The 27,797-nt window shown below is 42.6% G+C and overlaps 1 protein-coding gene across 10 annotated transcripts in view; it reads left to right on the forward strand.

The window, feature by feature from the left end:
• Mark3 (microtubule affinity regulating kinase 3) overlaps nucleotides 1–27,797 on the forward strand; it is an 87,705-nt gene that overhangs the window by 43,172 nt on the left and 16,736 nt on the right. For 6 of the 10 annotated variants that reach the window (XM_029484373.2, XM_029484374.2, XM_029484376.2 and 3 more), the window contains exons 5-14: nucleotides 409–474; nucleotides 5,334–5,404; nucleotides 6,594–6,650; nucleotides 9,212–9,448; nucleotides 9,615–9,734; nucleotides 9,951–10,050; nucleotides 10,302–10,414; nucleotides 11,080–11,233; nucleotides 15,639–15,856; nucleotides 22,040–22,143. In XM_029484373.2, the coding sequence (XP_029340233.1) occupies nucleotides 409–474; nucleotides 5,334–5,404; nucleotides 6,594–6,650; nucleotides 9,212–9,448; nucleotides 9,615–9,734; nucleotides 9,951–10,050; nucleotides 10,302–10,414; nucleotides 11,080–11,233; nucleotides 15,639–15,856; nucleotides 22,040–22,143 (1,240 nt within the window). The remainder of the gene's footprint in view (nucleotides 1–408; nucleotides 475–5,333; nucleotides 5,405–6,593; nucleotides 6,651–9,211; nucleotides 9,449–9,614; nucleotides 9,735–9,950; nucleotides 10,051–10,301; nucleotides 10,415–11,079; nucleotides 11,234–15,638; nucleotides 15,857–22,039; nucleotides 22,144–27,797) is intronic. The other 4 variants (XM_029484375.2, XM_021178540.3, XM_021178543.3 and 1 more) reach the window with 1 other exon arrangement.

A 27,797-nucleotide genomic window follows, 5' to 3' on the forward strand; every position in this document is an offset into this window, starting at 1 on the left:
TAGTTATTTGTAGTTTTACTCTCAGATTATTAACACAGGAACCTAGTTCTCTGAGAGCTGCAGTGAACAAGTCTCACTGTTCCAAGTCTCAGAAGTGGGCAGAGCGCTGGAGGGCAGTGGAGGAGAGACTGCAGGGCAGGCACACTGACAGCTCGCAGACAGGAGCAGGGCCAGAGCAGTGAGGAAGCAGCCATGGCCGGGCGCACTCTCACCCAGAGAGAAGCTTGATGTTTATGGCTTCTTGGTTTTCTTTACAGAATTCTTTTGTAACTCCTAAAAACACTTATAAGGGCCAGCTCTCTACAAACCTTTAACAGGACAAAGTTGGGGGTTTTGGAGCTTATCTGTGCGTGTCCTGTACATACAGACATTTGTTCTTTCTTGTTGTCTGTCTTCTCCCCTCCCCAGTGAAGTTGTTCGAGGTCATTGAAACGGAAAAAACTCTCTACTTAATCATGGAATATGCAAGTGGAGGTAAGCACGTTTACATTGCTTACAGAGTGAGAGATTATGTGGACGGGTTTTCCCTTTTTTCTCTGCAGCCACAGTGCCTGTATGGATGCTCATTAAGGTATCAGTTAACACTCACACGCAGTAAACTGGGGTCCGAGCCAAAACCTTGCCTTGTCCGTCCTGTGGGCTGTAGTGGTTGATTGTTATCGTTCCTGTTTTTATTACCTTTACTTAATATGTATATGTGTAGATGCATGTGCAGCAGCACACGTATAGCGATCAGAGGACAGTGTGCAAGGCTTGGTTCTTTGCTTCCACCATGGCCTTAAACTCAGATGATTAGGCGTGCATGACCAGCATGTTACCCTCCACAGTTCTTCCTCTGGCTTCGCTGTTAGCATTCCTAGTTGATTACATACAGCAGCTCTCCTTTTTCCATTGTGGTAAATATGGATCACATAAAATTTAGGATCTGAATCTGTCTATCATGATGACCTTGAACTTCTGATCACCTTCTAGTTTTTTGGTTTTTGAGAGACAAGGTTTCTAGGTGTAGCCCTGGGTATCCTAGAATTCATTCTGTAGACCAGGCTAGCCTTGAACTCAGAGATTCACCTGCTTTTGCCTCCCAAGTGCTGGGATTAAAGGCGTGTCCCGCTAATGCCAGGGGTTCTCTTGCTATAGTTCCAGGGGATCCAGTGCTCTTTCTTTTTTTGCCTCTGAGGATACATGCTTACACATACTGTACAGATCTATATGCAGGCAAACTACTAGGTTCATAAAGAATATAAAGATTTTAAAAGGGGCAAGAGGCAGGAGACATGGCTCAGGGGTTAAAAGCACTGCCTGCTCTTCCAGAGATCCCGAGTTCAATTCCCAGCACCCACATGTCTGCTTGCAACTCCAATTCCACAGGATCTGACACCCTCACACAGACATACATGCAGGCAAACATCAATACACATGAAATGAATATAAATTTTTTAAAAAATGATAAGCATGTCATGGAATGGATTATGTCACAGTGGACATACCTCTGACACTACTCTTCGATACCCTGAATTCATTATTGACTATGTATTGTGTTTATTTATATTTTATTTAAGATTTATTATTTTATTTATGTGTGTGTAGATGAGTCTGCACAAGTTTTTTGTATACCACGTAGGTGCTGGTGCCCACAGGGGGCATCTGATTTTCTGAAACTGGAATTAAGAGGCAATTGTGCACCCTCTTATATGGGTGATGGGAGCTGAACCTAGGACCTCTGCATGGACAGTGTATACTCATACACACACACACACACGCACATGAAGGGAATAAGGCAGACAGTGTGTGCAGTAAGTGTATAATCACATGTAAGTGCAGGTGAGAACCCATGCACAGAAGGACATCAGGTGTACTGCTGTGTTACATTTGCTGTATTTTTTTAAAAAGGGGAAAAAGTTAAACTAGTAAACTAGCATCTTTAACAGGGATTGTGGCTCACTTGTTTAACCCTGTCATTTCTGGCAGAACCAAAAGGATCTCTGTGAGTTCAAGGCCAGCCTCTTCTACATAGTAAATACCAGGCCACTGAGAGCTAGGGCCTCTGCTTTGTCAATCTGTCACTGTTTACTGTTTCTGTTTAAAGCGCCCAGGCTATAGGTTATTAAGCTTAACTGGAAGAGTGGGGAAGGGAGGCCTCCTGACTTTGTAAAATGAGGATGGGCTTTGGACAAGACAGATTATATGGTGAATCCAGTGTGGGATCTGGCATATATTGTCTGCTAGGCTGAGTGTCACAGTGGGTTTGTTGATGAAGCCCTCAGCAGTATAGCTTAAGCTGTCTCACTGCCTTGAATATGACATGTGTTGTTGAAATCAGCTTGTCATTCTACAGGACATAGGAATGACAAAAGTTGTATTAAACTGGCTTGCCAGCACCAACTTGATACCATTTCCTTACCCACCCACCCTCCCTCCCTCTTTCCCTCCCTCTTTCCCTCCCTACCTCCCTCCCTCCCTTCCTTCCTTCCTCTGTGTTTGAACCAGGCTTTCACTGTGTAGTCATTGCTGCCTCAGAGCTCGCTCTGTAGACCAGGCTGCTCTTAAACGCACGGATATCTGCCTTATTCTGCCTCCTGAGTTCTGAAAATAAAGGCATGGGTGTCATGCCTGGCAGTGCCTTTTCATTTACCTAGAACCTTACAGTTGCAAAGAAATCCCCAGAAACCATCCATGTAATCTACCTGTTACAAATAAGTTAACTCTAGAAAGGTCAGGCCTGCCGTAACTAGCTGGGTTCAGGAGTGAAAGGTGTTTTAAAGCTCTGTTCAGTCCTGTCCCAGCCGTGCTCCCCTGGCCTTTACTGGAGTGCTGCTCGGCACTCTTCACTGAGGAGTAGCCCTTAGAGGCTCTGTGCAGCGGCTTCATCTGAGTGCAATACATTTGTGATAGGAAAAAACTTTCTAGCTTGTAAATTGTATTTCTGATTTATAAAACTTATTACTTGGGAGTATGCTTCATAGTTGTAGAAATCTTTTAAGAGGTTTATATTGTATTTGAATTCATAAATAATGATTTGGATATTTGGACCTCATCTATGGTTTGTACAGCACTGAGTCAGTTTCATTTACTAATATTTTTCTTTTTATGTGTATGTAGTATGTGTACATGTGTGTATGGTTGGGTCTCAAGCTTGTGCATGCATGCCGCAGAAAATGGAATGGGTGAGGTCTCCCCCTATCATTCTGTCCTGCACTCCTTTGAGGAAGGAGGTCTCCCTTGAACCTAGAACTAGAGTTTGTCAGCTAGACTGTCAGCCAGTCAGCTCTAAAGATCCTCCTGACTCCCCTCTATGGCACTGGGGTGTTATAGGCCTGTGGAAACCACATCTGTCTTGCTCTAAGGATGTGGCAGTCCACCTTCAAGTCTTCTTGGTTGAGTAAGAAGCGCTTTTAACCACTAAGCTAGGTTTCTGCCCCTCTGTTTTTGGTTTGGTCTTAGTGTGGGATAGTCAGGTGTTTTGGCAAGGTCTCTTGTATCCCAGGCTAACCATGAGTTTGCTATGTAGCTGTTTGTATGTGTGTTACTTTTCTGTTACTATGTTAAAACACCATGACTAAAGCAACTTATAGAAGGAAGAGTTTATTTGGGTTTATAGACCCAAAGGGATAAGCATTCATCATGGCAGGAAGACACAGCAGCAAGCAGCAGTCATGGCAGCAAGATCAAGAAGCTGAGAGCTCCCATCTTCAACCCCTAACACTAGGCAGAGAGAGCAAACTGGAAGTAGGGTGAGGTTTTAGACTCTCAGAGCCTACCCCCAGTGAATGTACTTTCTTCAGCAAGGCCATGCCTATGAGACCTCCTAAAGAACTGTGAGCCAGGTATCCAGATACCAGAGTGTATGGGAGCTCTCATGTAAACTACTGCAGTAGCCGAAGATGACACTGAACTTCTGGTCCTTCTTCCACCATCCTCGGGATGAGATTGCTGCTGGGTACACCACCATACCAATCTCTGTTGGCATCACGTTCATCCTGTCCTGAGCCTGCCTCACTCTTCACTACTGCTGCAAACCCCACGAAGCCAGTCGTGCTTATGCTTGGCTGGCTTGATTACTGCATAATCCTAACTATATTGGGCTCTCCGTCCTTTCCCCTCATCCTGACTCTTCTCACTCTGGAATTCTGTAATCCTTTTATGAAGTCAGTTTTAGATTCTCATCTCATTTAGAGTGTAGCAGAGCTCTTTCCAAAACCTGCTGAGCTCTTGTGGACCTGCCTTGCATTTTCCCCATTGCTTACACTTCCCCAATACCTTTGGCTGCCTTACTGCCTCCCACCCCTCCATCCCCGCCATGTGTCTATGTGTGTATGCATGCATGCATCTATGTTTCACTCTGACAGCTTCATTGTCCACTCCATTAGATAGTTAGGAGAGCACAAACACATGTCCTATGAACTCTTGTTATGTTCCTCCTTTTCCTTCACAGTGTTCATGGACCTCTGATACACTCTGTACCTGTGTGCTTATGGTTTCTCCTAGTAGCTAGGGAACTGAGGAAAGGACCTCTACTGAACTGAGCATGGAGCATTCGTTGTCTTGCAGTTAGCAGTTACATCTAATAATTAATAACAATTCATTAGTGATAGAAACAACTAATACTTGCTTTATAAATTAGTAAATGAAGACATTTGCTGAATACAGTAATGCTTGGTGACCATCTTGCAGGAAGGCACTTTTTTGTGGGTCGGCATGGAGAGAGGTAGGATCCCTCTAGAGCAGCAGCCTCGCCTAGAACTCAGAGACCTGCCTGTCTCTGCTTCCTGGGCACTGGGCTAAAGGCATGCAACACCATACCTGCCTTACCTTTCCATCGTAATTGCTCATTTTCTGTTGCAGCCTGTTGAAAAATGGAAAGTGCATAATAACTTAAATGTGTTCCAGACTTCTAGGATATCTTCAGTCTTAGGGTTATCCTTGGGAGCTTAGTTCGCTTCAGCATTAGCTTAGTGACCACAATTTAAAACTGTTAACTTTATACTTACATGTAAATGTATTTAAAATATAAAAATAAGAGCTGGAGAATTGGCTCAATGAAAAACATTTACTGCTTTTGTGGAGGACCAGGGTTCAGTTCCCAGCACTCACAGGGTGTAACTCATCCATCCATTTGTAGTTCAAGTTCTACGGGAATAAAGTACCTCTTTTTGATCTCTGCAGGGACCAGGCATACATCAAGGCAAAACACACATACATGTAAATAAATAATCTAAAAATATTTTAAATTAAAAAAGACTAGAACTTTGCTAAAAACAGAACATTAGCAATTGGAGGGAAAATTAACGTCTAGTTGTAGCATTTCTGTTTAATTTTATTTCTCTCTATTATAGGTGAAGTATTTGACTATTTGGTTGCACATGGAAGAATGAAGGAAAAAGAAGCAAGAGCTAAATTTAGACAGGTATGAATTACCATGTGTTAGTCTGTTAATTCTTAAGTTACATTGTTAATCTTGGCAGTACAATTAAGATAGAAAGAAATGAGAGACAGTAGTAAAAGAAGACACTCAGTGTTGACCTCTGGACTCTACACAGGCACACAGTCAACCAACAAACCAACAACCAAGGTGGAAAGCAGTTGATGGGAGACACCTAGTGTTGCCCTCTGGGCTCACAATGTTGATTGCTAGTAACATTTTTAAAGAACTTTTTACGCCTGAGACACTGTTACCAGCAAATGTGGACTACACTTGATGGATTCAGTAGGGTTTTAAAATTATATTTATTCAGCATGTATGTACATGCAAGCCCAGATTTGTCAGGGCAAGCCCAGATTTGTCAGGACACGCATGTAGAGGTCAGGGCAATCTACAGTGGTCAGTTCTTCTTTTCTTCCATGTGGGCCCCAGAGATTGAATACAGTGGGACCATCAGACTTGATGTCGTGTACCTTCACCCACTGAACTACCTCAAGAGTCCAACGTAGAAAATATCTAGGCTCTGAGTCTTTCTTAGAAATAATTATTTCTAGCTTAATACCAGAAAACCAGCAAGAGCTTTTGCGTATTTTCCCGTCACTATGGTATCAGGTTAGCTTCAAGTTGTTCAGAGCTAGAGGAATAGAGCAGCAGGAGATTATAAGATGTGATTCAAAAGCAGAACTTGAAAACAACCTTTAAGAAAAATCTCAATATCTGAAAAATATGTTCATCAGGTTGGAGATATAGCCTAGTGGGTAGGTACTCGCTACCATCCATGCAGCCCTGGATTCAGTTCCCAGCACCACATAAACCCAATTAGGCTGCATGGCTTTAATCCTGAAACATACTTGGGCTTGGAAACAGGAGGATCAGAGGAGTTCAGGATTGCTGTTACCTGTATAGAAAGTTCAGGGCCACCCTGGGCTGTGTGAAACTGTTTAAAAATTGAGTATAACAGTCCAGGATGTGGTAGCACATTCCTTCAGTCTGTCAATACACAGGAGGCGAAGCAGGCATAGATGTGACTTACAGAGTGATTTCCAAGCCAACTAGAGCTGTATAGTGAGAGCCTGTTTCAGAAGGAAGGAAAAAAGAAAAGGAGAAGAAGAAACAATGGTAAATGAATATTATAATTGAGAGTTGTGACTAACTCTACTTTTCTCATGTCCAGATTGTATCCGCAGTACAGTATTGCCACCAAAAACGGATTGTTCACAGAGACCTCAAGGTGAGCCCAGGCACCCTTGCTAAGCTGTATAGTTGTCTTGGCAGCTGTTTCCGCAGATGAAGATTAGCCTGTGTTGTTCAATAGGAAAGTTAAGTTCTGTCATGACTCACTCCTCTTGACGAAGATAAGTAGTAAAGAGATGTTTGTTGTTTAAACTTTACAAAAAGTATTTCGGGTCTCAGAAAAAGTACCTTGTGCTTGATCTCTGGAAGACAGAACAGAGGTCCCCTGAAACGTAGGACCCACCTGAACAGTGGTTGCCTGTACCTGTGTCTGTGTCTGTGTCTGTGTAGGAAGACGTTCTATCTTGTAAGCTGTGGTGCCTGTTGGAGTCCTGCAAAGGCTGCAGCTTTGATTCCATATGGCAGTTAGGATCCACAGAGCGCTTTTCTTGGAGGCCTTCAGCTTGACTGTACTCACATGCACTCTTCACTTGACTCTTGTTCCTGGAACTTGGGTACCTCGGCTGGCTGTCCCCACCCTGCTTCCACATAGACCCTCTCTCTGTATCTCACAGCAGATTCTCTAAACAGTCGCTAGACACTCAGTGTTAGCGTAGTACTTTGATCCATTCTGCTCCTAAGGTTACTGTCTACTTGCTTGCCCCCCCTCATCACCCAGCCCAGAGTACATCCGTCCAGTTGTGGTAGCTACCTACTCTACATGTGAATGAACCCCAGTCTATACCTGCATCCAGAGCTGTCCTAGGACCCAAGTACCTAAGCAGAGAGGATCCTTGGACACCTCTGGTTCTAAGTCAAAATCTAAACTGGAGTGTGCCATCTTATTATTGTAACTAAAGCTTCTCAGGAGCCTTCGCATAGCCTCTTAAGTCAGTCCCCATGTCCTTTTGTTGCTGTCACCTGTCCCTTCTATTCCATTGCCACTCTGCAAAGCCAGACCACAGCCATGTTACAATCACTTAAAACCACTTGACTTGTCTTCTCTACTCCTGATTTTCCCTCTTTCCCATTCTATCTTCATTTTATGTGTATGGGTGTTTTCCCTGCTGGTATGTCTGTGCACTCTGTTTGTGCAATACCTGTAGAAGCCAGAAGAGGCCATCAACAAACCAGCATGTCCCATCCCCCTCCCTACCCCCCATCCCCCCCCCCAAAAAAAAAAAACAAACCAACAAAAACAACCAGGTGGATTTTAGCTTCCAAGTAGGTACAGGGAATCAAACCTGGATCCTTGAGAAGAGCAGCAGTGTCTTCTGCTAAGCCACCTCTCCAGCCTTCAGAACGGCCTTTTAAAAACACTTAGGTCTGAAGCTGGGCGTGGTGGCGCATGCCTTTAACCCCAGCACTCGGGAGGCAGAGGCAGGCGGATTTCTGAGTTCGAGGCCAGCCTGGTCTACAAAGTGAGTACCAGGACAGCCAGGGCTACACAGAGAAACCCTGTCTCGAAAAACCAAAAAAAAAAAAAAAAGCCAGTTAGGTCTGGGGAGATGGCTCAGCGGTTAAGTGCAGTGACTGCACTTCCAGAGGTCATGAGTTCAATTCCCAGCAACCACATGGTGGCTCACAACTATCTGTAATGGGATCTGATGCCCTCTTCTGGTGTGTCTGAAGAGTGCAGTGTGCTCTTCATATAATGTAAAATAAATAAATAAATGATATCTTTTTTTTTTTAAAGCCACTATTAAAGGCATGATGACACATGCTTCTAATCCCCACACCAAGAGATGTCAGGAACAGCTGGATATATCTGTGAGTTTAAGGGTAGACAGAGCTAAAAGGATGAGACCCTGTCACAAAAAAACAAAAGCAAAAAAACAAACAAAAGTGCACATAAGACTCTGTCCTTGTTTAACAGCTCTTGAGTGGCTTTCTCTCACCCTGAGATTAGAAAGCTGAAGTTGGTAACTACTGCTTCCTTGGTGCCTGCCGCCTCCCCAGCTATCTGTGGGGAACGTCTCTCCATACATTGATGTACGCTCACCTGTGTGGACTTCCAGCTCTCCATTCTGCCCCCAAACACACCTGTGACAATCTCTACCTCTCTCAGTTTCACTTGTGCTGAGCCTGTGGCAGGTGCCCGTCATGCACTCAGGTGTCAGCAGCTTGCTTCCCACCCTAGGTTATGAGCTCCCGGGGGCAGGGCCCTGCCTTGCCCATCCTTGTGCATCCAGACAGCAGTCTAGCGCTTGCTGTGTGGCAGCTGCATAGTGCCTGTCAGCTAAAAAGTGACTGGTTTGTCTCTGGGGTGAGGTGGAGAGTTCTCCTTCTCAAGGAATACCCATTTACATCCACTTAATAGTATTTATCAAGTGTGACTACATAAAAAAATCACCTGTGTTTTTAAAAGGCCTCCTATTAATTGAAGATGCTTTTTGACCTTGAAGTGTTTTCTCTTTAAATTTGTCTTATAATTATTATGTAATTGATTGTTAATATCAAATTAAGAATTCTAATTTATCTTCTGTTTTTCTCTCAGAATAGTGTTTTTACATTTAATTAGACATAAGTCCTTGTAAAAAGCCTTTATGAAATGCCTAATACGATTGTCATAATTGTATTTTAGTTAAGTTTAATTTTTGTCTTGATGTTTTTCTCTAGGCTGAAAATCTGTTATTAGATGCGGATATGAACATTAAAATAGCAGATTTTGGTTTTAGCAATGAATTTACTGTTGGCAGTAAACTAGACACGTTTTGTGGTAGTCCTCCATATGCAGCCCCTGAGCTCTTCCAGGGCAAGAAGTATGATGGGCCAGAAGTCGACGTGTGGAGTCTCGGTGTCATTCTCTACACCCTAGTCAGTGGGTCGCTTCCCTTTGATGGTCAAAACCTGAAGGTATAAGAAGCAGTTGCAGCCATGCACCTCAAAAACTAAAGATTTTTATTAAATCGTATAAATTGACATTGTAATGCTCTGTCTGTATGGATGCATTGTGGGTTTGGTTTATTGTTACTGTTTTAAACTAAAAATGAACTCTTGTTTGGTTCCTACATCCCCAAAGGAACTGAGAGAGAGAGTACTCCGCGGGAAGTACAGAATCCCTTTCTACATGTCCACGGACTGCGAGAACCTTCTCAAACGCTTCCTGGTGCTGAACCCAGTTAAACGGGGCACTCTCGAGGTAATCGTGCTGGGGGAAGGGAGAGGACTGACAGAACTGTCCTTAGTCTCTGTGACACTGAACACTGCTGGAGCTCAGTAATAAGTGAACAGTAACAAAACACTGCCTCATTGCCTTCAGAGCGTTAGTCAGTGAAATGCTGAAAACCATGTTGTTAAACTCTGTGATGTTGAGATAACTTTGCTCTGTGCTGCTGACACACAGTTTGCCTTTCAGCAAATCATGAAGGACAGGTGGATCAATGCAGGCCATGAGGAAGACGAGCTTAAGCCATTTGTTGAACCAGAACTAGACATCTCAGACCAGAAGAGAATAGGTAATTACTGTTTCTGCATGCGCGTGCGCATGTGCACTATGCTGTTTTACCCGTCTGTGTATGCCTTAAGTAAAAATAAGCACGAACTGTAGCAATGCAGTCATCTGTTCTTAGCTTACTCCCTGCAGTTGTGCTCAGCAGCTCTTCTGTCGGGAAATATATAACCTTCTAAATGAAAGAAAATTCTTTCTCCCTATGCTACCATGATTTCCAACCAAAATAAAATATATAAATCGTATTGTATCTTTTAGATATTATGGTGGGAATGGGATATTCCCAAGAAGAAATTCAAGAATCTCTTAGCAAAATGAAATATGATGAAATCACAGCTACATACTTGCTACTGGGGAGGAAGTCTGCAGAGGTAAGAGTGTTTACAGAGGGACGGTAGACAGAAGAACCCATTTCCACTAGAGTCGTAGCACTCAGGAAGTGGAGACAGAATCAGCTATCTTGCTGAGTTCAGGGCCAGCCTACACGAAAAAAAAAAAAAAAGAAGAAAAAAAGTGTCCAAAAAAAAGTTGACTTTAACTTATTTTAAAAACAAGTTATTAGTTATGTTTTCTTAATTTTTTAATATAGCATTTGGTATTCATTTTAAAGCATTGTCTATAAGCAGTGCTCTAACTTAATTGACCATTATAAGCTACTATTTTATATTTTTTGGTTGTAAGAGTAGCCCAAAATCTCCTATTTTAACTTTAAGATAATAACCCTCATCAGTGTCACAAACATGTACAATCATGTTAACTTTTGTCACTAATAGTTTGAAAATGATGTAAAATACCCAAACAAAGCAAACAGTATAATACCTTAATTCTTTGAAAAGGTCTAGGAAGGAGATTAATAACTTATGATCTTATTCTCAGGAGTCAGAAAAATACTTTTGACTGAGTTTAAAGTTGTGATAACTCCTCTCTGATTGAGAGGGTGTGTGTGTGTCTGTGTGTGTGTCTATGTGTGACGAGGAGTTTCCTGACAAGCCATTGGGCTCTGTGCATGGTTGCTGCTCTTTTCATTCTCCCGTAGCTGGACGCTAGTGACTCCAGTTCTAGCAGCAACCTTTCACTTGCTAAGGTGCGGCCAAACAGTGACCTCAGCAATAGCACTGGCCAGTCTCCTCATCACAAAGGGCAGAGAAGTGTTTCCTCAAGTCAGAAGCAGAGACGGTACAGTGACCACGGTAAGTCTGAGACCATTCCTGTAGTTTATGAATGTGTTCCCTGGTGTAGAGCCTGGAGGGACAGAGATTGGCTGGCTGTTAGGGGCCTGGTGTGGTTAAGGTTCTCTAACTATTTGGAACATTTGGTAGATAATGTTGGGTAAGGCTTAGCAGACTGAAAGCCGTAGTATATCTCTCTTGTATGTCTGTGTGAGGTAATTGACCAGAGCATCACATCTGGTGGAGCTCTCTGTACTAATGGAAGGTTTTTCTGTTCAGGGAGGGTTGGAACAGCTAACCATTGTAGGATATTGAGCACCTAGATAAAGGAAATGAATTTCACATTTTTCCTTTTATGTATATGAGTATTTTAACTTCATATGTACCACTTATGCCTGGTGCCCATGAAGCCAGAGAGTGTGCTAGATCTCCTGGAGTATAGATACTTGTAAGCCATAATGTTGTTTCATTGCGTGGCCCTGACTGTCCTGAAACTCTCCCTATAGACCAGGTTAGCCTCACAAAGAGAGACCCACTTGCCTCTGCCTCCTTAAGGATTAATCCCTGGGATTAAAGGGTTTTCTATTGTAATTTCAGTTAAAGGTGAAAAATCTGAGGCTCGACATTTTGATAAATGCCTGGTATCCCAGCACTTGGGAGGTGAGGCAGGATGATCAAGAATTTAAGGTTGAAACTAGAGAGATGTCTTAGTGGTTAAGAGTTCTTACTGTTCTTTCTTCCCAAGGACCTGCGTTCAGGTCCTGGCACTCACATCTGTCTGTACTTCCAGTTCTAGGGGATTCAACTCCATCCTCTGGCCATTATGTGCACAGACATACATGCAAGCAAAACAGTTATCTGCATAAAATATTTCTTTTTAAACTTCAAAAGAAGTTAAGGCCATCCTTGGCTATGTACCAAGAGACCCTGTTGCAAAAGAAGGGGAAATGGAGACAAGACGGGGTGTGGGGGACAGTCCATTTATCCTGTCCTAGGGTCAGTAGAGAAGGAGGTGACACTGATCTCTCTCTTTCTGTGTGTTCCTGTTGGCTAAAAAGGGCCAGCTGAAGCCACCTGCACATGCTTACATACTGCCTTAAAATACCCAATTTAAAGAGAATGACTCCTAAATCCTGAAAGAAACCAGTAGAATTTTCTCTTTTATCAAGGGAATACTCTTAGTAAATTTATTTTTCCTTAAGCATGTAGATTTCACCTGAATTTTACGACTTATTTCCAGACATAAAAGAAGGCTTTAGAACCTTCATTTTGCCGTGCGGTGGTGGCGCACATCTTTAATCCCAGCACTCGGGAGGCAGGGGCAGGCAGATTTCTGAGTTTGAGGCCAGCCTGGTCTACAAAGTGAGTTCCAGGACAGCCAGGGCTATACAGAGAAACCCTGTCGAAAAACAACAACAACAACAAAAAGGCACGGAGAAAAGAATGTCAGCATGTCTCCCAGGAGACAGAGCAAATGAGGAATGCCTGGGTCAGGGTTGATTCCTTATCCCCAGTCCTGTGGTTTGTCTACTAAACTAGGACTTTTATCCACTCAAATTCATTTCTACCAGAAAAAAGTTCTATGTGACCTCAGGTGTATAGGTGTATATAGGGCCAAACATCACTTGTAAATCATAAAAGTTATTTATTTTAAAGTTATTATTTAATATACAGGTGGTTACTATTTTATTAAAGGGGATTTTTTATGCTAATGAGATACTTATTCTTGTTTTTGCATAAATCCTTTTGTTGTTGGTTTGTTGTTTTGCTTTGTTATATTGAGATAAGGACTCATTCTATATTTCTACATGGCCTGAAACTTGCCATATAGATCCAGTCTGGCCTTGAATTTCTAGAAATTTGTCTCTACTTCCTAAGTTTTGGGATTAAAGACCTGTATCACCACCTGGATGAGAATTAAATGTAGACTGAAGTTTTGATGCCAAATTGATTTCTTACTTGTAATAGCCCTTTTAGATGATAAAAATATTTTATTATCTTAATAATAATTCTTACTGAGAATACCACTTCATTCATGCATCTGTGATACACAGGCCTGAAGAGGACATACATTCGACTGCTTTTACATATAGGACTATAGTTTGGTTCCCAGCGCCTATGTGTTTTTTTAACAACTGCTTGTAACTTTGGTTCCAGGCAATGCAGTGTCCTTCATGGGCTCTTGCATGCACATGTTGCTCATAAATCCACAAAGGCAAACACACGTACACATAAATAAATAAGTTTCTGAATGTATACTATAAAGTGACATTTGTACTTGACCTCCATCCTCAACACATTTACTCATGCAGCAGGTGACGATGCTTGCTGACAACTTGACCACCTGAGTTTGGTACATGGAACCCACACAGTGGAACTTGAGAGGCTCTTTCTACAAGCTGTCTTTTGCATGTAGGCCATAACATGTATATACACGTACATGAATGAATGCTTTGTGAGTTTGTTTGTTCTTTTTATTTTAAAGAAAAGAAAAGCAAACTACCTCTACACACAACTTGGATATATGTCAAGGGACTGGATTTAAGCAGAAAGAATAACTCATAGAATGGAGAAATGGCTCAAATTGTTTAAAGCACTTGTTGCTCTTACACAAGACTGGAGTTCAATACACACTCACCTACAAGTTGACTTAACAACCACCCATAACTTCAGTTGTAGGGGATCCAACGCCTTCTGACCTCCACAGACACCAAGCATCCACATGAAGTACATACTTACATTCAGGCAAAATATTCATACACATAAATATATCTTTAAAAAATTAAAAAAAAAAACCAGGCCAGCCAAGAAAGGAAAAAATACATTGGGCCAGCAAGATGACTCAGGGTTAGGTTTTTGTGTGTGTGTGTGTGTGTGTGTGTGTGTGTGTGTGTGTTTTCTCACAAATTAATTAAAAAACAAAAACAAGCTGGACATGGTGGCGTACGCCTTTAATCCCAGCACTCGGGAGGCAGAGGCAGGCGGATTTCTAAGTTCGAGGCCAGCCTGGTCTACAGAGTGAGTTCCAGGATAGCCAGGGCTACACAGAGAAACCCTGTCTCAGAAAACAAAAAACAAAAAACTTCACCCCAGGCAGTGGCGGTATATGCCTTTAATCCCACCCAGTATTTGGGAACCAGAGGCATGTGGATCTCTCTCTCTCTCTGTGAATTCAAGGCCCACCTAGTCTGGAGCAAGTTCCAGGACAGCCAGAGCTACACAGAGAAATCCTGTTCTGGAAAAAAAATAACAGCAAAAACTTAAGCTCCGTACTGTTGATTATATTTAAACAATATTCTTAAAATGACAGGGTAACAGAAGTGGTTAGAGGAGTGAGGAGTATCAGATGGTATAGTCCGGCCTGGTCACATGACACTCACAGGAACCCACATGATGAAGGGTGTAATGTATACAGACACATAAGTGAAACAGCCAATCCAAAGGAGGTTGCAGATTTGACAGTTATCTGTTTGCATTTAGAATGTCGAATCTAATGTTGAAATGGTTTTCGGTGTCAGTTGACCTTATGATAATGAGAAGACAGATAAGTGCCAGTGACAACATCATCTTGTGCTTGATTTAGTTTTATATGTTACAGTAGCACATCTGAGAGCTAATTTAATGGTCTCTCATAAATCAATCCTTTTTAATACAGCTACCATTTAGATTTTTGTCCAGAAAATAGTCACCCTTCTTTCGGGAGGCCTAAGATGTCTTCTCTGTGCGTTTGTTGCTATTCTGTTTCAAGTCAAGGTCTTGCTATCTTAGAACTTGGAACTTGTGGGTTTCCTACCTCAACCTCTTAAGTACTGGGGTGATAGGTGCACAGCACCATAGCACAGGTCTGGTGCTGTCCTTTTAAGATCTTAATGTTTATGGTAGCTCTGAATCCATTTCCAATGTTTTGAACTCCAGGACACACACCTGTGTTAACGCTGGGGCCTCTGGGTGACTAACTAGAGGAGACCAGTTAAAGATCTCCTTGGATGTATTCTCCTAAAGCATGGCTATGCTCGTTTTCTCTCCAGCATTCCAAAAAGACCACGTTTCTTTGGACTCTTGCTTATCTAGAAATCTGTGCTTATTCCCACAAGATGAGAATAGCTCATACATAAAGAATGTGATGTGCTTGATTGTACCAGAATAGTTTGTTCTGCATGCTGCTGTGCATCTAGTTAATTTGATAGTGATCTTCTAGATAATGACACAGTATTGTTTCCAAAGACCACCCAACTTGTTAATTTTTTGCACTCATGTTAAGGAGTAGAATATTTAAATAATAAGCAAATGGAAAACAAATTAGAGAATTTTACTACTTTACAGTTATAGATGAATAAAAAATTAAATGATCTTACAAAATGTTAATTTTCACAGAATAAAATGTGAACTGCATTCTGTCTTTTAAAGAATGAACTCTTTATTGTAGCTGGACCAGCTATTCCTTCAGTTGTGGCGTATCCAAAGAGGAGTCAGACCAGCACTGCAGATAGTGACCTCAAAGAAGATGGAATTCCCTCCCGAAAATCAAGCGGCAGTGCTGTAGGAGGGAAGGGGATTGCTCCTGCCAGTCCCATGCTTGGGAATGCAGGCAATCCCAATAAAGCCGATATCCCCGAGCGCAAGAAAAGCCCTGCTGTGCCCAGTGTAAGTACCTGCATAGGAAGGCAGTCCCAGGTGTGTAGGGCTAGAACCAACTAGAACCAGCCAGAACCAGCTATATCTTTACATCCATCCCTTCCCTTCTCCATTCCCTGCCTGCATTGGAAGGTTTTTGTTTGTGTTTGTTTGAATTCCTGTTTTTTTCTAGTTCGTTCCTACTGCTTTAGCAGAGTATCTGAGACATATTCATAAGGAACAGAAGTGAATCGCTTGGTTCTAAAAGCTGGAGAGTCTAGGATCAAGGCACAGGCATGTTCATTGTCTAGTGAAGGATATGGTCTTTCTGCTCCAGAGGTGAGGACCTGGGACCTTTCCGTTTATAAAACACTAATGACCTGCTAGAAGCCCAGTCCTTACACCATTGCAATGGACTTCTTACCCTGGAGGAGTAAGAGACTCAGATCCTGTGTAAGTTGTGTCCATACTGAGTGATAGAGGCAGTCACAAAGAAGTGGCAGTGCAGACAGCAGTCTGTCTGTCCTCAGGGAGAGTGTTTTCCCTGAGATTTTTTGGGTACCAGAGACTATGGATTAGCTAAACTGCAGGGAAGAAACGTTACATCATGGGTGTGCTAAAATCATACAGCTCTGAGTCCTTAACTTGAGTACAGTTCCCTCAGCCAGTAGTTCCTGTTTGTGAGAGTGAGTGCAGTCTATTTAGTTCTTAGAACCTTTCTCTCGTGAATGGAGATGGCTCTTTCTGACATAACATGTTAATTATTAGTGCTCATAGAAGTAATGTTGGGCAGAATTTGCAGAGCAATGAACAGTCTTGAAGTCATCTGTAAGCGTTGATTTCCCACACAAAATTGACAGGAGTGCAGCCTCTTCTACCCATAGAAAACTCAGAGAGGAACCCGCATTATGTTTTGAGTCAGGAGTTCACAAGGGCTCGTGATCGTTTCGTCCGTGGCATTGTGTTTAATCAAAATAAAACATTTAAAAATACCTACATTTTGGCTTCAACATGCCTTATCAAGTGGTAGTGTGGCTTTGTACTTTAATTTCAGTCTCCTGCATTCTAAACTTAGTCTCTCGTGTTTGTTGGCAGTGGTCGTTACAGTTTGCTCTTTCCACCTTGTAGCTTTTCACCTTGTGTCTCTTATTTACACATTGAAAGTGTTCCCTGAGGATTGTCAATGGTCAGCACTTACTGTTTATAAAGAATAATATAGGTAACAGCAATATTGTAGTAACAGTCTTGTTACTATAGCAGAATTCTGAGGCAATTAACTTAAAAAGAGGAAAGATAGATTTTAGCTCAGGGCTAGTTCCAGTCCAGAGTGAGTTAGGTTTATGGCTTCGTCCATAGGGTTGTGGAGGCAGCCTGTCACAGAGCATGTGAAAGAAGAAACTTTTCCTTTACTTGTCAGGTAAGAAACAAGTGACTAGATGAGCTAGAGACGCAACACACTTTTCATGGACACTTTCTGGTGACTTTAGCACCTCCTACAAGGACCCGCCTCCTAAATCCTCCTTACCGGCCAGTGGCGCACCTAGGATGAGCCTTTGCTCTATGGACTGCTGAGGTGCGTTCATCCAGAGTGTGAGAGCAACGTCAGAAATTCTCTCCCAATCATTCTTGCAGTATCATTGCACATGATCCACTCATGATATATTAAAGCTTTATCATCATTTAAAATTTTTGATTGAGGGCATGGAGAAATGGCTCAGTGGGTAGGAGCACTGACTGCTTTTCTAGAGGACCAGGTTCAATGCCAAGCACCCATGTGACCACTCATAGCAGTCTATAACTCCAAAATCTGACTCACACAGACAGACAGACAGACATGTAGGCAAAACACCAGTTAAAAACTAAATAATTCTGTGATTGGGCTGAAGCGGTGGCTCAACAGTTACAAGCATGGACTGCTCTTCAGAGGACCAGCTCTGATTCCTAGCACCCAGAGGGCGACTCACAGCCACCTGTAATGCACACATGTGGCACACAGACTCACATGGTAGGCAAACCACTTTTACACACAAGAGAATAAATCGTGGGCTGGAGAGATGGCTCAGCAGTTAAGAATACTGACTGCTCTTCAGAGGTCCTGAGTTCAATTCCCAGCAACCACATGGTGGCTCACAACCATCTGTATGGTGATCCGATGCCTTCTTCTGGTGTGTCTGAAGACAGTGACAAATGTACTCACATACATGAAATAAATCTTGAGCTGGTGAGATGGCTCAGTGGGTAAGAGCACCCGACTGCTCTTCCGAAGGTCCGAAGTTCAAATCCCAGCAACCACATGGTGGCTCACAACCACCCATAATGAGATCTGATGCCCTCTTCTGGTGTGTCTGAAGATAGCTATAGTGTACTTACAAATAAATAAATAAATCTTAAAAAAAAAAAAGAAAGAAATCTTTAAAAGAAAAAAAGGAACACGTCTTTAAATTAAAAACAAAAACAAAAAAAACCCCTTTACTACTTTTTCAGAGGACCTGGGTTTAGTTGTCAACACCCACATGGTAACTTACAACTTTCTCTAACTCCAGAGTTCTCTACAGGCACCAGCCATACATGCAGCAAACATTCATACAAAAAACCAAACCAGATCTTTTTGCCTAGTGATGGTGGTACATGCTTTTAATCCCAGCACTCAGGAGGCAGGTGCCTGTGGTCTACAGAGTGAGTTATGGGACTTCTAGGGCTACACAGAGAAATTCTGTCTTAAAACAATTTTTTCATTTCCTCGCTCTTTAGACCCAGCTGGCCTCAAACTCGATCTGTCTGTCAGCCTCTGCAGTCCAAAAGCTAGGATGAAAGGCTGTGCCACCACATGTGGCACGCTTGCTGTTTGTGTTACGTCTTGAAAGCAGGGTGTGTAAGTCTTGCAGGTTTGCCCACGCCTCCCATCTGCTTTACAGGTTCACTAAGTTTATTTGACTCTGATTTGTCATATCATTCTTAAGGAATTTTATTTTGCTGTGTGGTACCAGGGTTGATGGCAGTGGCTTTTCATCCTTGCCCTGGGAAGACAGAAGCAGGTGAAGTTTCTGAGAGTTTGAGACCAGCCTGGTTTGTAGTTCCAGGCCATCAATAAAACTCTGTCTCAAAACAAACAAAAATCACAATTTTTTTTTTTTAATGTTGTGGTTGGTGTTGAAAATGAAGCTCAGCCAGGCACGCCTTTAATTAATCTCAGCACTTGGTGGGCAGAGGCAGGTGGATTTCTGAGTTCGAGGCCAACCTGGTCTACAGAGTGAGTTCTAGGTCAGCCAGAGCTACACAGAGAAACCCTGTCTTGAAAAACCAAAAACAAAAAAACAAAAAATGAAAATGAAGCTCAGTTGATAGTGTTTACATAGCCTGGGAGAGTCCTGAGTTGAGTTTTTGGCATCGCATAAACTAGATGTGGTCGTGGATAACCCTAATCATAGTGCTTGGAAGGTATAGGCAGGATGATCAAGGAGTTCAAGGTGAAGGGACTGGAGAAATGGCTCAGTAGTTTAAAGAGTCTTTGCCGAAGACCAGAATGTGGTTGCCAGCACCATCAGGTGAATAACAGCCATCTGTGACTCTGCTTCCATGTGTATTGGCTACCTGTGATGTCTGCCAGTACTTGTACTCATAAGTAGACACATAACTAAAAATAACATAAATTGGGGCTAGAGAGTTACCTCAGAGGTGAAGGGCACTTGTTTCGGGCTGGAGAAATGGCTCAGTGGTTAAGAGCACTGATTGCACTTCTGAAGGTCCTGAGTTCAAATCCCAGCAACCACATGGTGGCTCACAACCATCTGTAACGAGATCTGACGCCCTCTTCTGGAGTGTCTAAAGACAGCTACAGTGTACTTACATATAATTAACTTAAAAAAAAAAAAAAAGAGCACTTGTTTCTCATCCAGAAGACACAGGTTCAGTTCTTCCCAGCATCCCAACAGATGGTGGTGGCTCAAAGCTTCCTGTAACTCCAGCTCCAGGAGATCTAATACCCTCTCTGATCACCATAGACACTTTACACACATAGTGCACAGACTTGCATGTAGGCAACACACACACACACACAAACTTCAAGGACTGGAGAGATGGCTCTGGTTTAGGGCAGAGACTGCTCTTGTCGAGGTCCTGAGTTCAATTCCTAGTAACCACTACATGGTGGCTCACAACCATCTGTCATGGTATCTGATGCCCTCCTCTGGTGTGTCTGAGACAGCGACAGTGTACAATCCAATGAATTGTAGTCTGTATACGCAATGGACTAGCACTCAAGCTTTGTCATCTGTTGATAGCCATTTAGATTACTTCTACCTTTTAGACATAAAGTGTAAATATTTGTATAAAATGTCTGTGGCCTAGAGTTCTCTGTCCTGTGTGTCTGTGTGCGGTGTGTGCTTGTGCATGCACTTGCCTGTGTGGATGAGGACGAAGGACCGAGATTGACAGTGGAAGGAGGAGGAACCTCTGCCCCTGACGCTCACTGATTAGGTCAGACATCCTCATGCCTAGAGAGGTCGGAAGACAGCTTTGGAAAGGTGTTTCTTTCTACCTGTGGGTCCTAGACGTTGAACCAAAATGGGGTCTCACTATGTAGTCCAGGGTAGCCTTGAACTCTTAGCAGTTCTCCTGCCTCAGCCTCAGAAGTGCTGGAATGACAGCTGTGACACTAAGGCTGGGTTTTAGGTTTTCATTTCTCCTGGGTTCCTGACTAGGGATGCAATTGTTGGCTTGTGTTGTAATTAGATCTAATTTTGCCAACTGTTTGTTTTCAATTCTTTTTTTTTTCTTTAAAGATTTATTTATTTATCTTATGCATATGAGTACATCACCATTGCTCCCTTCAGACACACCAGAAGAAGGCGTCAGACCTCATTACAGATGGTTGTGAGCCACCATGTGGTTGCTGGAAATTGAACTCAGGGCCTCTGGAAGAGCAGTCAGTGCTCTTAACCGCTGAGCCACTTCTCCAGCCCTGTTTTCAATTCTTTTCAGCAGTAAATGAGTTATCCTTCTGACTGTCCACACTTCTGTGTTTATCATGTGTGGTATACATGTATGTATTCCCGGGTGCACACCAGTGTACATGTGAAGGTCAGAGGTTAATACAGGTGCCTCCATCAGTTACTCTCCAACTTGTGTTTGACACAGGGTGTCTTGCTAGACCTAGAACTCAGCTTGATTGGTTGGCCAGCAAGTCTGAGGCATCCACTGACTCCATCCATGCCCCCAGGATGTGCTTGCAAATGCACACTCACTCCATGCATTCTACCTGGGCTGCTTGGATCTGAACTTGGGTCCTTCTCAGAAAGTGCCTTGCCCTTCAAGTCCTTATATTTTCATTTTTTATTGCAGCCATCCGTAGCAGGTTTGAAGTGATAGCTTATGGTTTGGAATTGCATTTACTTAATGACCAGCAGTCTTGTCATCATTTCCTCTGGAAGAGCAGGTAGTGAGTGCTCTTACCTGCTGAGCTCTCTCTCTAGCCCTGATCCCTTATACTTTAATTTTTTTTATTCATACTTATTCTATGCTCGTCTGTTAATGTGTTGTCATGTTTTAATTTTAAGGAGACTGGAATGGCGGCTCATTGGCTAGGAGTGCTTTCCGTTCTTGCAAGGGACCAAAGTTTAGTTCCCAATACCTACAATACCTATGGGTGTGAAGCTCACCGCCACCAGTAGTTCTAGCTCTAGAGGATCCAGTGCCCTCTTCTGGCATCCTCACGAACACACATATATGTGCATGGAGACTTTTTTATTTGTCTGTCTGTTTGTCTATAAACGACTATGTTAGTCTTGTAAAATGATTTAATGGATAAAATGCTTGCCACCCAAGTGTGAATACCAGATTTCAGGGCCTCAGCACCCACATAAAACCCAGATGGGTGTGGCCGCTTGCCTATAGTCTCAATACTGTAAAGGCAGAGATAGGATGTCCCTTGGAAAAGCTGGCTAAATACTCCAGCCTCAGTCTGAGAGTTCTGAGTTCAGGTATACTCCTAGTTAGTAGAGAATAATTCAGAAACAAAGCAAACACAAATCTCCACCCTCCAGGCACAGACAGCACCTCTCTTACAGTTTTTTTTTATTTGCATAAATAGTGTTTAGTTATATTTTTTTGTTTTTTGTTTTTTTGGAGTTTTTTTTTTTCCTGGGGGGGGGGTGGTTCTTACTAAATTATACTTATCACCAACTAGTCCAAAGTAAAAATGTTCCTTTCTTACAGAGTAACACAGCATCTGGTGGGATGACACGGCGGAACACTTACGTTTGCAGCGAGAGATGTGCAGCAGACAGACATTCTGTGATTCAGAACGGCAAAGAAAACAGGTGTGAAATTTACCTATTGGCAAAAAGAGTTTCTCCCAAAAGAAGTTAAAGTATGTTACTTCTCACTTTTATAATCAATTTATAATTCAGATGGCTACCAATTATTCTTTTAAGGTAAGTAAACTTTAAATGTTAGTTTCTAGCAAGATATTAGGACTCCAGATTTTTCTCTTTTGTCCAGAGCCTCTACCCCTATAATCAGCAGTTGTGACAAGGAGGAGTTAGGGTCAAAGCAGGGAGTTTCTGAAGGACCTATAGCATTTCCTGACCATGTTGACTAGGGGATGCTAACACTAACAACTTAGAGAGAAAGAGAAGCAGGTGGGAGCCTGAGGTCAGGAGCCACACCCGGGATGAGAACTCAGGGAAGGGTCAACAGCCTGCTCCCAGATGCAGGTGGCCAGTGCCAGCATAGTCTCCTCCTCAGACTCTAGGAGCACAGAGTCAGTCTGTCTTCTGCAGTCCTTGAAATACTTACTAGTAAAATCATGCAAACAGCTTTTCAGAGTTTATGGAAGAAAATGTGATTAGGTAGCTGCAGGAACCATGGAGAACTGTTGATTTGAGGGGTGGGGAAGGAAAAGAAATACAGTTGGTGGGATTTGGTTTTAAATACCTAATCTATATAGAATACACTGAATTCTGACTGAGGAGATGAGAGAACTCCAAGAGACAGGTTATCTTTTGTTGGCCTCTGGTTTGCATCTTGACCACTCCAGTCATATTTAGTATCAACAGGTGTGTGTGTGTCTGTGTGTGTGTGTGTGTGTGTGTTTTGAAAAGGCATGTTTCTGTAGCATGTATGAAACCCTGAGGTTCAGTCACCAGCACTGCGTCAACAGCAGGAAAGGTGAGAAGTATCCGGTCAGGCTGACAGTCACCATTTTTCTTTTACTTAAAGCTTGAAACTCCTGATCCTCCTGTCTCTACCCTCAAGGACTGGGATTACAGGTGTGTGTTGCCATACCTGTCTTGTGACATTGATTTGTTTTATTGAATTGGAGGCTCTGTTTGATCCTATTAGTTAGACAGTGTATGTACTAACGACCTGACTGCCTAAGAAAGGTCTATACTAATTTTGTACTTTTCTTACTGCTAGGACAAAATGCCTTTTAAAAATGCAGCAGGAAAGGCTTGTTTGGGTTTACAGTTCCAAGGTATAGTTCGTTATGTTAGAAGGTCATGGCAGCAGGAGTGTGAGGCAGCTGCACATGTTACACCCAAAGTCTGGATACAAAGAAACAAGTGCTTGTGGTCAGCTGGCTTTCTCTTCTATGTAAGAGAAAGCCTACACAATGGTGTCTTCCCACAGTCAAGGTGCTTTTCCAAATTCAGTTAACCAACTTTAGGTAATCTCTCACAGGTGTACCTAGAGATTTGTCTCATAAGTGACTCCAGATCCTATTAAGTTAACCATTGTCTTAGGGCTTCTGTTGTCACAGGTCATTTAGAAAGAGACTTAGGAAAAGCAATTGATTTTTTCTGGAGATGGACCACCATCTTGCACAGCTACGATGGTGAGCTCTGAGGCAAAGCCCCAAAAGATCTCCTCCCAGGATTGCTTCTTGCTGTTGTTACAGCCTTCCTATCACTGTTTCATAGTCTAATGATTCCTGGGCTATTAGCCCATCCTATTAGTCAGATTTTCTGCAGATCAGCACACAGATGTACTCTCATGTAGTAAAGTTGCGTAAACAAATTAATGATTTCATGATTCTTACTAATTATCTTATAAATTTCCTAAATTTATATAAGTAATTTTGAGCCCTCTAAAAGCGGCAATTAGAGCTCTATAAACTTTCATGTGTTGTGGGCTAATTGCACTAGGATAAGAAAACAGACTTGAAAACACATTAACGGCCAGGCCTAGTATAGGGAAGATGTCCAGCAACCATCCATTCAGCAAGGTGCCTAAGATCCAAATGACAGATTGAAAGTGTAACCAATGGGGCTGGTGAGATGGCTCAGCAGTTAAAGAGCACTGACTGCTCTTCGAAAAGTTTGAGTTCAAATCCCAGCAACCACATGGTGGCTCACAACCACCTGTAATGAGACCTGACGCCCTCTTCTGGTGTGTCTGAAGACAGCTACAGTGTATAGCCAGAGCAAGCAGGGACTGGGTGAGCGGGGCCAACTGGAGTGAATGGAGTAAGCAGGGGTCTTAAAAATTCAATTCCCCAAAACCCTAGGCATCCTTTCTCCCTCTCTCCACGTGGCCTCTCTCCCTCTTTCTACCTTCTCTCCTTCCCTCTGCCTTTGTACAATAAAGATGTAAAACCACAAAAAAAAATTCAATTCCCAACAACCACATGAAGGCTCACAACCATCTGTATAGCTACAGTGTACTCACATACGTAAAATAAATAGATAAATCTTCCTTAAAGGGCTGGTGAGATGGCTCAGTGGGTAAGAGCACCCAACTGCTCTTCCGAAGGTCCAGAGTTCAAATCCCAGCAACCACATGGTGGCTCACAACCATCCACAACGAGATCTGGCGCCCTCTTCTGGAGTGTCTGAAGAGACAAATCAGTGTACTTACATATAATAAATAAATCTTTAAAAAAAAAAATCTTCCTTAAAAAAAGAAAGAAAGAAAACACATTTACAATCAAGGAAAACCTTCTAGGCTAGGAATAAGGCCACTATCTGGTAACTAAAGGTCATAAACTTGGAAGGCACAATCTACTATAGATACAGGACAAAAATAAAATATCGACTAAGTTATTCAGATGATTTGTCTCTTGACAAAACTGAATTATGACATAAAAACTGCTTTTAACTTATAATGAACTTAATGGGTTCTAGAAGATAATGGATGTTTAGTCAGTTACTAGTCTTAATGGAAAGGCATGTAAACAATTCTGTTGTTATTCCTTAAGTCTTATCAATTTATGACATGAACTGTTGTCTTGAACGTCCTATGAACTTATGGAATGTAAAAGGCTTGGGAAACCATGTGATCAGTTTTCCCAGGAAAGCACAAGGACTAAGAAGGACAAAGAGAAGTGATTTAGCCCTTCTCAGCTTAACCCTGTGTGTGAGGGGCGCGGCTCTCCTCAGCCTCATCAGAGTGAGTGGATGTTTTCTTAGTGCATGAATTTTCTTATTTCATTCTTTCTCTTCTTTTCTTTCTGGCTCACAAAGACTTCCAAGCCTCTCTCCTGGCCTTGAGAGGTCCTGGGCCAGGTAGAAAAACACCTAGCAACTAAGCCGTTTTCTCCTTAATCCCCACTGCTGTGCAGCAGGAGGTCATTTACCAGAGGCCAGCAGCTTCTTTCCTTAGAATAGCAAAAAGTTAAAGAAAGGTAAACATTACCAAAAATGGGCAAACTTGACTCTCACAAAACCAAGTTTTGCCCCTGAAACCCCTTTGATGCCTTCCTTGGGAAAATAATGTGATGCTAGGCTGGTCACCAGGATCCACTGCTGTGAAGAAAACCATAACCAAGACAAATCTTGAAAAGAACAACATTGGGCTGGGGAGATGGCTCAGCGGTTAAGAACACTGACTGCTCTTCCAGAGGTCCTGAGTTCAAATCCCAGCAACCACATGGTGGCTCACAACCATCTGTAATGGGATCTGATGCCCTCTTCTGGTGTGTCTGAAGACAGCTACAGTGTACTCACATACATAAAATAAATCTTTAAAAAAAAAAAAAAAAAAAAAAAAAAGAACATTTAATTGGGGTTGGCTTACAGGTTCAGAGGTTCAGTCCCTTATCATTAAGGAAGAAAGTATGGTAGCCATCCAGGCAGACAAGGTTTTGGAGAAGGAGCAGAGAGTTCTACATCTTAACCCAACTGCAGCTAGGAGAGGACTGTCACAACTAAGAGGAGGGTCTCAAAGGCCACACATCCTAATAATACCACTCCCTAGACCAAGCATATTCAAACCACAACGTTCCACTCCCTGGCACTTATAGGCTTGTTCAAACACCAGTGTCTGTGGGAACCATACCTAGCCATCATGTAATGTAAAATACATTTAGTTCAACTTCAGAAGTCTCCATAGGCTACAACAGTCTCAGCAGTGTTTAAAAGTCCAAAGTCTCTTCTGAGATTCATCCAATCACTTAACCGTAATCCCCTATAAAATCAAAATCAAAAAGCAGATCACATACCTCCAGCATCACAGGATATACATTACCATTCCAAAATGGCAGAGAGGAAATCCTGGATAAAAGCAAGACCAGACTCCACACTCTGCATCTCCATGTCTGATGCCCATCTTTTTGCTTTGTTGACTGCAGCACAATTCTTTCTCTTTGGCTGGTTCCACTCCCTGTTAGCAGCTTTCCTCATCAGGTATCCCACGGCTCTGGCATCTCAAACATTTGGAGTTTTCGACATCACAGCTTCTTGTCCCAGTTTCTGAGTTCCACACACAATCTTCTGGGCTCCTACAAACAGCTTGGGTCACTTCTCCAGCTCTGCCCTCTGTAGCACTCTAGGCTCTGCTTGATTCCACTCCACTGCTGCTGCTGTTCTTGGTGATTATCCCATGGTACTGGCATCTCCAGTACGCTGGGGTCTTCCACTGCAACTAGGCTTCACCAATAGCTTCTGGTAGGCTTTCTTCATGATGACAAGGGTCAAATCCTTTGCATGACCCCTTCAATCCTGGGCCATCACCTGCAATTGAGGCTGCACCTTCATCACCTTTACTGGCCTCTCACAGTGCCAAGCCTCAGCTGTTCTCCATCACTCCTTTATGCCTTCAAAACCCTTACCACCTGGGTAATTCTTTTTTTTTTTTTTTTTTTTTTTTTTTTTTTTTTTGGTTTTTTTTGAGACAGGGTTTCTCTGTATAGCCCTGGCTGTCCTGGAACTCACTTTGTAGACCAGGCTGGCCTCGAACTCAGAAATCCGCCTGCCTCTGCCTCCCGAGTGCTGGGATTAAAGGCATGTGCCACCATGCCCGGCTTTTTTTTTTTTTTTTTTTTTTTTTTTTTTTTTTTTTTTTTTTTTTTTTTTCACCTGGGTAATTCTTACACATTACCAAGTACATGGCTATCTCTGGAACACAGCTTCTTTGTGCTCACAGACAAGACTTCCCAGAAGATTTAACCTCAGTGATGTTGGTCTCCTCTTAATCACCACTAATTTTTTTTCTTTGTTTTTCAAGACAGGGTTTCTCTGTGTAGCCCTGGCTGACCTGGAACTCACTCTGTAGACTACGCTGGCCTCGAACTCAGAAATCCACCTGCCTTGCCTCCCAAGTGCTTGGGATTAAAGGCGTGCGCCTCCACCGCCCAGCACCATTAATTTCTTAACCAGCATCAATTGTCCCATTAGTACCTCATGTTCTTCACTCTAAAGCCAAAGCTACATGGTTAAAGGTACCAAATTCTGCTGCTTGCTGGAGCTGGAGCATGGCCCTCTTGTTCTATTACATTATCAGCAGCTTTCTGTTTTCCAACTCCCTCAGTGCCAAAGCTTGGCTGTCCTGGACACTCTATAGAATGACCTTGAACTCAGAGATCTGCGTGCCTGTCCCCTGAATGCTTTGATTAAAGGTGTATAGTACCACTCCTGCACTAAAGCTTTTCTTCACCTAGAACTTGCTGTGTCCCAGGCTTTCCTTGAACTCAGAGTTCTACCTGCCTTTGTCTCCTGAGATTAAAGGTGTGTATCACCATGTCTGGGCCTATGCT

This window comes from Mus caroli, unplaced genomic scaffold (assembly GCF_978045245.1).
Source record: "Mus caroli unplaced genomic scaffold, Mus_caroli_1 scaffold_14, whole genome shotgun sequence".
In the NCBI taxonomy this organism is placed as follows: Eukaryota; Metazoa; Chordata; class Mammalia; order Rodentia; family Muridae; genus Mus; species Mus caroli.